At 41.2% G+C, this 14,831-nt stretch overlaps 1 protein-coding gene across 1 annotated transcript in view; it reads left to right on the forward strand.

The window, feature by feature from the left end:
- The first annotated feature begins 5,124 nt into the window (after positions 1–5,124).
- LOC134531406 (uncharacterized) overlaps positions 5,125–14,831 on the forward strand; it is a 42,208-nt gene continuing 32,501 nt past the window's right edge. Inside the window, exon 1 of the mRNA XM_063367109.1 lies at positions 5,125–5,366. Coding sequence (XP_063223179.1) covers positions 5,134–5,366 — 233 coding nt within the window. The 5' untranslated portion in view covers positions 5,125–5,133. The remainder of the gene's footprint in view (positions 5,367–14,831) is intronic.

Genomic DNA, 14,831 nt, shown 5'->3' on the forward strand with positions numbered 1-14,831 from the left:
GAGATTATTTTAACTAGGCTATAACTTTATCACATGTTTGCTATTTAACTTCTTCCAATCTGTGTTATTCTGTTAAGGATAGGACGATGATAGGAAAAGTAGGAATCGAATGGGAGTGTTTCAAGTTTAATGTGCCTCGAAAAAATCAAATCGATGGTTTTTCCAATCGAGTGGAAGAGATAGATGCGGCGCAAGCGTACAATGAGCGTAACGGGACACAGCGCAACGGGACAATGTGCGTTACGGGACACTTTTTCGTACGTGCAGCCGGCGTTCATCGATTTATTAGACGTTGTCACTTCAAAAATCTCGGAGCGCGGGTGTTCCTCCCGCCTCATCGAGGAGGGCAGTGGGTGTATTGGTTTAGTCCCGGGGTCGGGAATTCTGCGCCTCCAGCTCCTGACCACGTCTCGTCAGGACCGCCTCGTGCGCCCTGCCGTTCCGTTTCCTGCGGCGCGCGCCGACACCACAAGAGAGCCTCCCATTTCAGGTCATGATTTTACATTTATATTAATCACTGATCACCATTTAGACTTTTTCAATTGTTTAACTTCCACGAAATGAAAATATATACACAGCGCATTCCTTTTTGCATAATTAGCTGCCAAAGTATACATTTTTAACGTTTTTTGGGTTGTGCAAATAAGGAGAATTTAATTTATTGCAGAACTGAAACTTTTTAGGTTTAACTGTTATACCACTGGCTACTTCATGATACGGTTTGCATTTCTATAAAAAAAACTCATTTCATGTTTCTTGGCTGTCAAAATCATAACAAATTTGAGAATTTTGAAATCCCAGGTAAAATTAATTACTATTTTCTCAAAGAAATTCAAACTATTTCTTGAAGTAGCCTTCTGCCTTAAGTTTAGAATACTGACGAAACTATTCAGACTACACGGAAGCATTCCTTCATCACAGTTTCCACGATATATATTTTTTAATTTGGCACAAATGCGACACCCATATTTTAGAGAACGATCTTGACTTAAATGAGAAACATGCAATTTTCATAGATGTCGTGAGGTATAGCTAATATAGTGGGCGTAGCTCCCATGGAAAGGGGGCAGGGGGACCCTGGTCTCCCTGAAATCAAGAAGCCCCTCACCGATGGACCCCGCCTGAGCTTACAAAATCGTGACTGTGAAACGGGGGTTGATAAAATAAAACGTCAAAACTATGTTTTATGAAGAAAAAAAAAATTCCGTTAATTTTTTACGTTTTCTGCTTATTGCACGCACGTATGCCAAAATATGGGCAGTAGTCTATATACGACATACGAGCACCGTATCCAGAGATGCCTTGTGAGGTTAAAACATTACGTGCTAAACTCTCGGACCGCCCCCAACCACCACCTGGGAAAATCCTACATACAGTACACTCCCGATTATCCGCGAAATTAAGTGGCAGGGCCACCGCGGATAGTGAAAATCGCGGATAATCCGCAACAGAGCCGAAAATAGGAAACAAAAAAAGGAAACATTAATTTGAAAGCAACCATACGACTAGAAACAAAGCGCGGCAGAGACAAATTAGCAACGCATGCCAGCCTACTGCGTGAGTTCCGAGATGGCCTGTGGCGTTATACTGTATATACTGCACTCGGTAGAGTTCAAATTAGCTCACTTGTAATAAAATACAGATTTTCATATTATGTGCTGTATGTTTTTCGTAGCATGCGCGGATAATAGGGAGTTTACTGTATTTGCGTCCCCCTGGCTTATACTGTGTAGCATAGGCGTACCCAGGAAAATGTTTCGGGGGGTGTTCTTCCAGATTTTTTGGAAAAACTGCATAAACACAAAAAATTAATTATTTCTTGAGTAAATAAATAGAATAGTCTCACATTTAATTTTTTCACCTGGGCTATTATTGATATATAATTTGTACGTAATTTTTCTTTCAATTAACTTAAGTAAATTCACATTACAATACTAAAATACCTACAAACCCCCCCCCCAATATATATATATATATATAAATATATATATATAAATAATTAGTTAGCTTAACGAATTTACGTACGCACTTTACAAACTTATTCCTAATAAGTTGACGGCATGACAATAGAATAATTGCTGTATAATTTGATTGTAAGGGTGTTAGCAACTAAGGCCGGAATTACAATAGCCCGTCCATCCGTCATCCGTCTGTCAATTACGTGACCTGCACAATAAGATGGACTGAAAAATGTCATCCAATCGTCCGTCTAAAGCTTGGTAACTTTAAAGTTTTGACGGGTGAACGGATGAAACTATAACCTCCTTATGTCTTCTAGGTGTTTGCATATAAAATATTATATTAAAATGTATTAAATTTTGTTTAACTGTTTAGCTGAATCCAAAATAATTTCTTAGCTTACGTTTAGACACATTTCGAAAGATCTTTTTTGAAACAAAAATGGTCTAAGTCACGGAAGTATTATAATTACGTATGGTAACTCTGGAAATGTGAAAATACATACCGAAAAAAAAACACTCCGAGTTTAATGAGTTTCAAGCACCTACTTACTTTACATAATTGTTTAAGTAATATAATTACATATGATCATTTTTTTCCCCCAAATTGTTAAGTTTTCTCAACAGTTGTCAGCATTGACGTGGAGAAATATTATGACGGACGAGCGGAGTGTTGTAAATCGCCAGCCGACCTCCGTAGCGTAGTCGGATGCACACCGGCTTATGGTGGGAGAGGTTCTGGGTTCGAGTCCCGGGTAAGGCATGGGAGTAAAACTGAGACTTATTCAAAATATACACTTGCGATAAAAGATGATGAAAAATAATAATTAAATTGATATTTCTGGCTAAACGAATACCGCTCAATTCCAAAATCCAAGCAGTGAAGTGAAGTGAAGTGAAGTGAAGTGAAGTGAAGTGAAGTGAAGTGAAGTGAAGTGAAGTGAAGTGAAGTTGTATATCGCTTGACGGCTGACGGACGGATGCGACGGGCTGTTATAATTCAGGCTTTACAATTCAAGTGTAGCAAAACAGAATTAAATCTTTATATATAAAAATCTCGTGTCACGATGTTTGTCCGAGCTAATTTCCGAAACTACTGCATTGATTTTAATGAAATTTTGCACAAATATTTGTAACTTTGTTCAACTTAATATATAGGCTACATTTTATTGCGATTAATGACAGCGTTTTCTGGAAATCTGCTCCCAAGGGTGTTTCAGCACTGGCAACAGTGGGTACTCCATCTCCATGACAACGGGATTTTTCATTGTTTATGCCTTCTGCGTCTTCATGGCAACGGGCATCGCTTAGATCGATTTTTTTTTTCAATTCGAGGCATATTTCTGTATAGATATAATTATTATTTAATGTAAAATTATTTAAATTTAAAAATATATTTCTGCGAAATACCACTGACTGACTCATTACGATTGACTTGAAATCTTTCAACCGATTGAAACTTAGCATAGTTACTCATTTTGTGATGTATGTAGATGCTCACTAAGATATGATTTTCTGAAAATCAGCGGATTTTTGGGGGTGTAAAATATCAAAATTCCAGTTTTTGGTAGAAAATCACCATGGCAATGGCTGCTGCTTTGTTGATGCTTCATTCGTTTCTATGGCAACAATTAATTCACTATTAGTGCAGTCCTCATCACCTTTGAAATTTTACGGGGACTTTAAATATCAAAAATTGCCCTTTTTTCAATTTTATATCCTACAGACTTGAACTTGACAGTAATGTTCCTCATGTTATGCAGGATGACGTTTTCCGAAAATAAACTCCCAAGGGTGGTTAAGCCCGGGCAGCAGTGGGACAGCAGGATTGTGCATTGTTTATGCCTTCTGCGTCTCCATGGCAACGAGCATTGCTTTGATTTTTCTTTTCCATTCGAGGTGCGGCAGTGGCGTACCCACAAGGAGGGGCATGTATAATGAGCGGCGCAAGTGTTCTGCCTGTAGACTGCCGTAGCGTAGTACTGGTACATCAGTTGTACGTATCGGGAAACCATCGGTGCTACTCGTTTTCTCTCCGGTACATTACAAAGCATTGTAATAAATTTTTGTCGAAATTAATTGCATTTTATTTCATTTATTATTACTGTAAATGGGATATTTAGTCTCATTTTTTCCCCATTAGTATAGCCGTGCGAAGCTGGGAACGGGCAGCTAGTATATTATATATATTAAAATATATTGTTCTATTACAATATTCGCTAAAAACACCTACACATTGATTTGAGGCCATTAAGCTACTGACTCAAACATAACTTCACACCACGTTGCACTCAACGAGGTCCCTTTCATCTGAGGCGAGAAATTTACATTTCAGCTTTTCAATGTTTGTAACAGTCATTTAAAATAACGCACCTTGCGTCATCAAAATTTTTTCTTCGTGTTATACGTACAGATGTACAGTATTTAAATGAAAGTACCTGATTTGACAAAACGACCAAAAAGTCCAATTTCCCCCCCCCCCCCCACGTTTTTAATACTTTTATAGAGTTTTGTATGAAATTAGGTCGCAATCACTACTGTTACTCAATGCCCAATTCTACTAAGCAAATCTAAAACATAATCAAAGTAGAGTTGAACTGATCATTCCAGAGACCAATCACCGCGATTTGAGAATTTAGACGGCCTATCAAGAACCAACCACTGCAATTCAAATTTGTTTACGTTTACTTACCAAATGGGCTGCTTGGTGACGTTATTTCTCTCGTTGCTCTGTTTTTAGAAATTGAGCTCGAATGACATGAGCGTTCATAATTTTCTTGCCTCATTTTGGGGGGGGGGGGGGGGGTCGAACCCCCAAAATACCCCCCCTGGGTACGCCTATGCTGTGTAGATAAAAGAGTAACCTGGCATTGTGGAAAGATCAAGAACTTTCGCGAGCGGTTTCACGAAAAAAAAAGAAACGTTGACCTTGAAAAAGAAAAAGAAAAAAGTAGTTCTGATTTCCCCCGCGCGAGCGGGCTCGTGAAAGTGGTACGGGGAAGGAAGCTAGTGGAGGAGGAAGGCGCGGTTAGCGTCATCTGGGTTCCTGTCGCGCGGGAGGTGGGAAAAAGAGTTGTGGCGGGGGAAGGACTCGGTGGAAGAGGGAGGGCGAGGGAGGGCGATGGAGGGACGAGGCGGACAGCGCCAGTCGCCCCGACGCGACGGCGCGCGGACCATGCGGCCCCTCGCGACGCTGCTGCTGCTGCTGCTGCTGGCGCTGTGGGCGCCGACGGCGACCCGCGCGACGCTGCCGCTGCTGCGCCGCGACGCCAGCCCCTACAAGCGCTACAGCGGGCTGCGCGCGCGCGCCGACTCGACGCTGCGCGTGCTGCTGCACGACCAGACCGTGGCCGTCGTCGAGGCGGGCCCCGACGGGCGGCTGCTCTCCTGCGAGTTCATCGAGGTCTAGTGAGTCGCTAGCTGCTCGTTCCGCGCGCCGCGGCCCCAGGGGCTTAGCCGGGGGGGGGGGGGGGGAGGGGTTCAACCCCCCCCCCCCTTTAGCACCAAATCTTTAATTAATTTCTAATTCATCACTCAAACAAATTTCATATCAAAATTAATAAAATTTTTACCATTACAATATTTAATTTTAAGTACCGAAAACTGCTAAAAAAAAAACTATTTTACACCTTAAAATCCAAACTTTCCCGGGTAGAGGACCCCCGGACCTCCCGCTTTAATACGGGGGGGGGGGGGAGGCCATGCTTCCTAACACCCCCCCCCCCCCCCCATGCACAAATCCTGGCTACGCCACTGCGTGGCCATGACGACTCTAGACGTGATCTGCGCGTATCGCGAAAACCAGGGCCGCAACTGGAGTCTCTGGCACCCGGGGCATGAATGGATTCATGCGCGCCCCGCCCCCCCCTCCCTCTTTTTTTGCACATACCGCACCAATAGAGCGGGGGGTCCCGGGGCCCTCCCACGGAAAAAAAAAGGTGCCATTTAAGCATTTTCCATACCTACATGTAACAGTTTCCGTGCTACTGTACCTTCCATGCATGAGCCCACTATGTCCATAAATTAGTCCGTATGATTAGACTTGTTCATTAAATATGTTGGGACGTTATATTGTAAATCAGATTAGACATTCCTGGCATGTAAGTTAAAAAACGTTTTTACCAGTTACCAGTTGTAGTAGGAATTACAATGAAAGCGATTTCGGCGCCCCCACAGCTTTGCGCCCGGGGCGTATGCCCCGCTTGCCACCCCCCTTCCCTCCCTAGTTGCGGCCTTGCGCGAAACTTGCAAGGTTTACAATGAATTATATTAGCAATGGCCTTGTAATTTCGCCCAACTACCAGGGTAAAACCATGCATTAACAATAATCTCGAAACTCAAGCGGGACCTCATTGTGCACGGGTCGGGGTCCAAAACCCCCCTCCCTACTTTTTTTCGTACCCTCTCCCTCAATGGTCCTGGGGTGGAGGGGGTTAATTTGTGAAAAAAATCATGTTTAATGTGTGATTAATAACCCTGATAGCAAGGAAAAAAAAATTACAAGTGTGTTGATAATAAAATCCACTGAAAAACCTGAGACGCGTAGATCGACTTTAGTGTTGTGGCCGTGGTAATGTTTAGTATACATAGTTTTTTATTATTATTCTTAAGTAATAGGGAGGGGGGCAACATTTATTTTTGTCTCGACGGCCCTGACTGTGACTTGGTTCAAGTCCCTGGCTGTTGTTCCGAATAGTTTCAAGCCTACAGAATCTTTGATGTGTGCATATTTAAAGGAGGTCAGGAAATTCTAGTCGACCTTCCCGAATGGTTGCAAGCGTCTGTGCAGAATCGCCGACGCAACCTTCTGTGAAATGACGAGTTGCTCGCGTCTTTCACGCATCCTTGTGGCCTTTCAGGAGCTTGTGGCGCTATCTTTAGTGGGAAGTTAACGAGAGTGTTGACAGGTACATTCATCCATTACTCACAAATTATAAACTTGAGTTCATAAAAATTGAAAATAGCATGAAAATAGAACGTGAAAAAATTTGTGAATGCCAAGAAATAACTGCGGAAAAAGTTTTTTTTTTTAAATATAGCTAAACCAGGTTGCGTTCTCTTCGAATTCAGCCTTGAAATTGAGGATTCTAAGGTTACTGCTGCGTCGGTAAAGGACACATCATTGATGATCGGAAGTAGCCAGTGTTTACCTCAACATCGTCTATTGCAGGATTGCAGCACCCAAAACAATGCAGAAATAGCGCTTGACCACAGCTGCTGTATTAGTTTTCCGCACAGCCAAGTCCGCAAAATACCACCCAGGGCCCAGTGGCTCCCATTTTCTTCCCCCCCCCCCCCCCCCTTATTTGTCTAGTTTTGTGTGAAAAATTATTGACATTAATGGGGAAATGAAGTATTAAATTGTTATTACTGTGTCGTTCAAAGTGCTGTCGATAAATTTCGATTTTCATCCAATTTCCATGATTTCGTATCAGAAAAAAATTTCAAAGATTTTACTGCCTCATATAATGACGCGATTTCACCGATTTTGACCGTTTGTATTTATAAAACTTACTTATTAATAATTTATCAGGAAAGAATATCAAATTTTCTTAAGGGAAAATCATCGTTGATATTTAAGTTTCAGGTTGGATTAAAAACGTTGTTTTAAATAGTTTTTTTTTTTAAATTTTCCGGGGAGGCCCCCCTAACCACACTATTCCATATCACCAGGCCCCCCAATAAGGCCCGTCTCCAAATTATTAAGGTATCGCAGAAGTAAGCAGCCCAGAGTCCCACAAAGTGCAGGAACGCCACTGAGATAAAGTATTTTAGAAATTTCTACACAGTGCAAACACTACACTCGACACAATGTCTTGGGAGTCCTTCAAACATGGCGCGCACCAACAGCTGGACGTAAAGCGGCTTCACTGTAGAAATGCAATCATTACTAACCCTTGGTTAGTTCAGACTATGCCGCCTAAAACAATAAAATTATCTTTTCGCGTCCAGTGCAAGTATTGGAGACATTGTAAGGTTCAGAAAACCAGTATCTGGTGGTCTTGACTTGAATGCTGCTGCTGCGTTCGTGTGATGATGGTGATGGTGATGGTGGTGATGATGGCTATGGTGCTGGTGGTGATGGTGTTGGTGGTGGTCGTGGTGATGATGATGGTGGTGGTGGTGGTGGTGGTGATGGTTATGGTGATGGTAGTGGTGATGGTTATGGTGGTGATGATGGTTATGATGCTGGTGATGGTAGTGGTGATGGTGATGGTGGTGATGATGGTTATGGTGCTGGTGGTGATGGTGGTGGTGATGATGATGGTTATGGTGCTGGTGGTTATGGTGTTGGTGGTGATGGTGATGGTGGTGGTCGTGGTGATGGTGGTGGTGGTGATGATGGTTATGATGGTGGTGGTGGTGACCATGCACAGACGGAATGAATTGGAGGTTGTAACGAAAGTACCCCGTGGGAACCCACAGGCTGAAGGAAACGTCCGCCACGTTTCACACTTGTGGAAAATTCCGTGTGCGACCCCGCCGGGTATAGATCCCGGACCACCTCGGCGTGGGAGGCGAGTCGTCTGACCACTCAACCGCCGCCAAGTGGTACTAGCCCTCGACTTCTTGCAATTATTTTTAATGTTTTAATACCGCTTGCTGTAACACTTAAGTGCTATTTGTTTTGGTATTTGACATGGCACAGGACTTAGCTCTGGCTTCTTGTTGAAGTCAATACTTGTGAACTGGTGTAGTTATCACGAAACGTAGCTGCAGTCGCCCGCCTGAAATATTCAGTTATTCCCTCGCGGTGCTTACATCAGACTAGTGAATAGGTTGATAAATATCTGGTTGCAACAAGGTGTATAATGTCTGGGACATATGATTTATGTCTTCGCGTGCCAAACCTTTGGCTCAGTAGTATAAAACTAGAATTATAACAAAAATATTGAAAAATTACTAATGTATTGGCTTAATCCCTCTTAAAGGGTTTTGTGTAGTCTGTGTCGTAGAATTACTTGGCGGATTTTTTTGCATAGATTAAATGTAGTATACTTAGAATTATAGTTTAATTTTTCGCTTCAGTGATGTTTTAAGTATAAACAGTTCATTAGGCACCCAACTTTGTACATAATTGCTGTAGCTTAAAATTCTGCTGCCATGTGGGTACTGGCTACATTGATTTTAACCAGTGTTAAAAAGCCCAAAATAACTTGTTTGAAAATTTCCATGCTAAAGTGGACAAAATATTGTCCTCCGATGACAGCGAAGATGTGTTTATTTGCGTGCCTACCATCGGGTTATGTGTCAGGTACGGTGGGAAGGTTTACGCATATTACTTTAAGCACCGATACTATTTCGTTTCCAGTTTGTAGCTTTGAAATGAATTGTGCGTGCATCGAAACTCTACTGGCTGGTAAATCTGGGGACTTCGCCACGAACCTGAGACGAAAATGGCGTAACTCGCTGGGAAACTAGAAAAATCCACCGATAAAGCAGAGAAAGTCAGTCACAGGCGTAAACTGTAAGAATCCATAGATTCTAGTTAAGCAGTTTTAAAAAAAATTTCAAAATACACTTCATCTGGGAGCAGTTATAATTGTGTAAATATTACTTAATAATTAGATTGAGGAAATGAATATATTTTATGAAGTCTTCAGTGGAATTATCAACCCTTTTTTTCTTTTGTTATTCATTACCGCGAGGAACAGCAGTCTAAGTAAAAAAAAAAATGACTTTTCATTTACCTCACACTTAGCTGATAGTTTCACATGGCCAAGTTCACTTCAAGTGACGTCATTCTGTTTCAACGATAAGCGTAACGGACACCTACAGTAAGTAGGTACTAAAAACTCAATAGTTACGACTCAGTTTCAACTGCCATGTGGTATATATTTTTTTATTTCAGAATTTCAAGACGAAGCCTTTCCCAAATAGAACTTTGTATGTAAGTTACCCAGAAGAGGAAACAGATAAACAGAAAAATGTACTTCTAGCGAGTGAACATGACGTAACTATCAAATAAAAATATCAATTACGAATATTTTCCTGACTTCTTACAAACAGCAGACAAGTTGCAGAATACATCTGGTGCAAACATAAAAAAAGAAGTAATTTGCAAATTTTATGTGGTGACACATCCGTAAGAATAGCAAATAAACGAAAATATAATCATATAACACGAAGGGCGAACCTGATACTTAAGTAAAAAATAATATATTCCATACGAATTACGTCACCAAGAATTAATTTTGTTGTGTTAGTATGGTATGACGAAAAATCACCGAAATATAACAATTAATGCGTTAGCAAATGTATGCTAACAATTCCGTTGACAACAGTTGTGAAATGAATTTATTAAGTCATTCATTCTTTTTTTTTTTTTTTTTTTTTTTTTAATGATTTGTTGCATGTTAACCCTTTCGAATATTTGTCCAGTGTAGTAGACGATTTATGTGGGTTGTGGTGTACATTCAGTAGATTTATATATTTTGGGATATTTTAATACATTTTATCAATATAATTATATATTTTAAATCAATAGTTGTGAATTAGATATTATTTTAATTGTATAATATGCAAAAAAATGGCTTAGTTTAAATACAAACCACTACAATGTTATGTTAGGAACTGCTCAAGTGTGGCTGGAGGGTCAGGAACAAGGCCGACGAGGATCCGTTCAGACTGATCCGAAGCAGCAGAGCAGCAGCCTGGACGGAGAGGAGAAGCTAGACGCTTGTATACGCGCCGTTGAAAGTGGAGCGCGTCATCGAAGCAAACTTTCATCTCTGCCGGGGTCTGCGCTCCGTGCCCGGGGCGACTCTACGAGGCCAATTACTAGAGACCGGAAACATTCGCGGATTACTTTCGAGACAGGCTGGAATCCAAACTCGTTTAGCTTAATGCTGCGTCAGTGATTGGACCGCAATTCACCTGAAGGACTCTGAGACAATGGCAAACACTCAACAAAAGAAGTATCGAATCATAAGAATCGCAGTAAACAGGTGTCCCGAGTCGGTAGCCAATGACCAGGTGATAGTTGCCCGAGTACATAGAGAATCGTGGAGTCTATCCTAGTGGTCATTGAAACCGCGAATTTTTCCAGTCCCTACCAATTACTAGAGACTGGAAAAATTCGCGCTTTCGATGACCTCTAGGATAGACTCCACAACCCTCTACATACTCAGGCAAATGCCACTCGCTCATTGGCTATTGACTCGTGACACTTGTCAACTGGTACGCTTGCGATTCGATATTTTTTTTTGGTTGAAGGTTTCCCAATTGGCTAAACGTCCTTCAGATAAACTGTAAGCCAATCACAGAAGCAATATAAATGTACAGTTGTTTGGATTCTAGCATATCGTGAAATGAATCAGCGAATTTTTCCGGTCTCTACCAATGACAAGTAGAGGCGGCGTCAGCAGGAGCATACGCGATATTTCTTTATGGGAGGAGGGAGGGGGGGGGGGTGTTTGAAATTGAAGGATAAAACCGCTTTGCTCTCCATTTGCTTTCAAATTCTTTCCTTTTGTTGGTGGGAATGATAGATTTGTGTATACGTTTTGTAGGATTTCGGGTGGGAGAGAGGAGTACGTAAAGGGGGGGGGGATACTTCCCCCTTCCCCTGTTTACGTTCACGCCTTGCCGTCTGACGGGCAGAATCCCCAGTTATTGAATTATTTCGTTAGAACTTTAAACATTCCAATAAAGTTATGGGGATTTATGACGGCCAAGTAAAATAAACAAACGCTTTTATTTTTTCCCCCTGAAAAATAAATAATTAAGTGAAATTTACTTGTACTTTTTTTCCCTGTAGGGACAGTAGGATTATTACAATTAATTAATTTTATGAAAACCCAATGATATATCTATAAATAATCATTTACTACTATTTTACTACCAACAGAGAGGGCGCGAACTTCGGGTAGCCGGGTTCTGACGTCCCCTTGCGAGAGTAAAGTACTTCCCGATAGAAATAAACCCTGTAAAGAAGAAAACACAACAGAAAAATTTTTTCTCGAGAAATAGTCGATCAATAAACGAGGCACAAGTACATAATGTACTCGGAGTATCGCATTTAGAGAATTGGAGGCAGCGTGGTCTAGTAATTAGAGTGGATTCGAGCATACTTTGGATATTTATTCTTTCATTTTTATTGATTTTTCATCGATCACATGAAATATTAGTGAATATATATTGAAAATACAAGATATAAAAAAAAAATGATTACAGTACGGACCATCACCACGAAATTTTACGCATCGAAATTTTTTTCCCCCTTGTAATTTAAAACGGGAATATCTCAAAGTTCTCTGTGCGTCAAATCGGTATACCTGAAGTGCCTATGTTTCCCCCCTCTTCCCCTCAAATGTCGCAAATGCACTTTTATCCCGAGGTGAACCGCCTCGTTTCCGGAGACTGGATATGGGCACCGTTTACGTCCGGCTGCGCAAAATTCCATACTGATGCTGCGTACTGTGATGGATTAAATTTTATTCCTTATATTTCCACTAAAAAAGGCATGAATTTTCAATTTTTCGGTGAAAAATATGTAAAAAAAATTGGTTGTCTGTAAAGTCGGTTTACGGACGATATTTTAACGTGACAACATCATAACAAAACATTGATGAAATGATTGCATACTTTTATGAATAAAATCGAATAATTTTCTTGAATTATCACTATTTCGTATGGATACAACGAAGGAGTGAAATTAAATCTACAATTTAATTGATAAATTTACTTTTATTTGCACTCATTAATTCAAATATGTTTATTACTTTAACGAAGAGATTATTTTAACTATAACTTTTATACATGTTTGCTATTATCCTTCCAATATGTGTTATTATGTTAAGAATAGGACGATGATAGGAAAAGTAGGAAACGAATGGGAGTGTTTCAAGTTTAATGTGCCTCGAGAAAGTCAAATCGATGGTTGTTCCAATCGAGTGGAAGAGAGACGGCGCAAGCGTACAATGAGTGTAACGGGACGCAGCTTACGGGACAATGTGCGTTACGGGACACTTTTTCGTGCGTGCAGCCCTCGTTCATCGATTTATTAGAGGTTGTCACGTCAAAAACGGGACGCACTTTCTTGAAAAGTGTGTTGATGTTAGACCTGAGTCACTTCCACGATTTTTGTACGAAGCTTTTCGCAAACAAAGTAAAAGAGGTAGTCCTTGCTGTCTACAACCGCATCTGCCGTGCGGTCTTAAGGGGCCCGCCTACCTGGTCACACACACGGTGTGCAGAGCTTCAGGAAAAACAACGCGATTTCAAAACTACTCAAGATATCTGAGTGGGGCCTATTTACGAATAGCATTTAAGAGTTCGCTGAGGGCCGAAAAGTACTTTTAATTTCGGATTAAGTTTTTAAACTGTATTTTTAGAAGCGTTAAAATGCCTAAAACGCGTGTTTTCAGAGTAATTTTTAGGCTTAAAACAATCAGTACAGATTCTTGAAAGCACTTAAGGGGCTTGCATAACACCTTTATCTTCATTTCTCCGCCATATAATGTTACGGTCACCGCTCAAATTTCACAGTTATCCTGTGACGACGAGACGAATGCGCGCCAATTCAGAGCCTTGCGCTTAGAGGCGATACCGCGCTGGAAGCACCAGCGAGCGTCGCGCTTATCATCCCGCCTCACTAACACACATACACCCCTGACGAGGCGGGCCCCTTAAGGCCGGGCGCAAACAGTCTGAGGCAGGACACGACGCGACGCGACACTTTGTCTGATAGCAGTTGCCTTCCCTGTGTTCACGTGCAAGCAAGACGCGTCACGACATGCCACAAAACTGTCACGATCAGACACGAGGCGACAACATCGACTGACCGCTCCAACTCGGTGGCGAGTAGTCTGTCTGACGGCTGCAGTGTTCTGCGCATGTGAGAGTGTAAAACCATTTGTATACAAAGGCATGCCGTAGTGCGTTTATAGCTGACTAGTTAAAGACGGGTTTTTTTTGACGTGACAACGTTTAATAAATCGATGAACGCCGGCTGCACGCGCGAAAAAGGATGACTTATTGTCCCGTTACGCACATTGTCCCGAACCGCTGTGTCCCGTTACGCTCATTGTACGCTTGCGCCGCATCTATCTCTCTTCCACTCGATTGGAACAACCATCGATTTGACTTTTTCGAGGCACATTAAACTTTTAACACTCCCATTCGTTTTCTACTTTTCCTATCATATTCCTATCCTTAACAGAATAACACAGATTGGAAGAAGTTAAATAACAAATATGTATAAAAGTTATAGTTAAAATAATCTCTTCGTTAAAGTAATAAACATATTTGAATTAATGAGTGCAAATAAAAGTAAATTTTTCAATGAAATTGTAGATTTCATTTCACTCTTTCTTTGTATCCATACAAAATAGTGATAATTAAATAAAAATGGTTCAATTTTATTCATAAAAGAATGCAATCATTTCATCAATGTTTTGTTATGACGTTGTCACGTTAAACTATCGTCTGTAAAGCGACTTTACAGACAACCAATATTTTTCCTTCAGAACGGAGTTGGATGCACATAATTGATTAGTATGCTTAGTAGATGAAATACCTATTTTGTGTAGGCTACCCATCTGTGAACGAGTATCACGTTGACAATATGTTTTCAAGAATGTGGTAAGAAACAATGAAAAATACTGTCGCGAGAAGACAGGAATCGCGAGGTGGCGCGCCGTATGCACCCAGCCTTAGCCGTATCAGCAAGGAAGATTTTCGCACGCCACTCAACACGAAGAGGCACAAGAGACAAGCGCCTGCGATGCACGTAGAGTAGTCGAGTGCTTAGAGGCGGGAGGTATGGTTGGTTGGCAGACGAAAGTATTTCCAACGCGCGAACGTTTACTGCCGTGAAATTCATACTTTGTCAAGCGATGCCATTGAGCTTTCATGGGAAAAAAAAAATTA

The sequence above is a fragment of the Bacillus rossius genome, chromosome 3 (genome assembly GCF_032445375.1).
Source record: "Bacillus rossius redtenbacheri isolate Brsri chromosome 3, Brsri_v3, whole genome shotgun sequence".
Lineage (NCBI taxonomy): Eukaryota > Metazoa > Arthropoda > Insecta > Phasmatodea > Bacillidae > Bacillus > Bacillus rossius.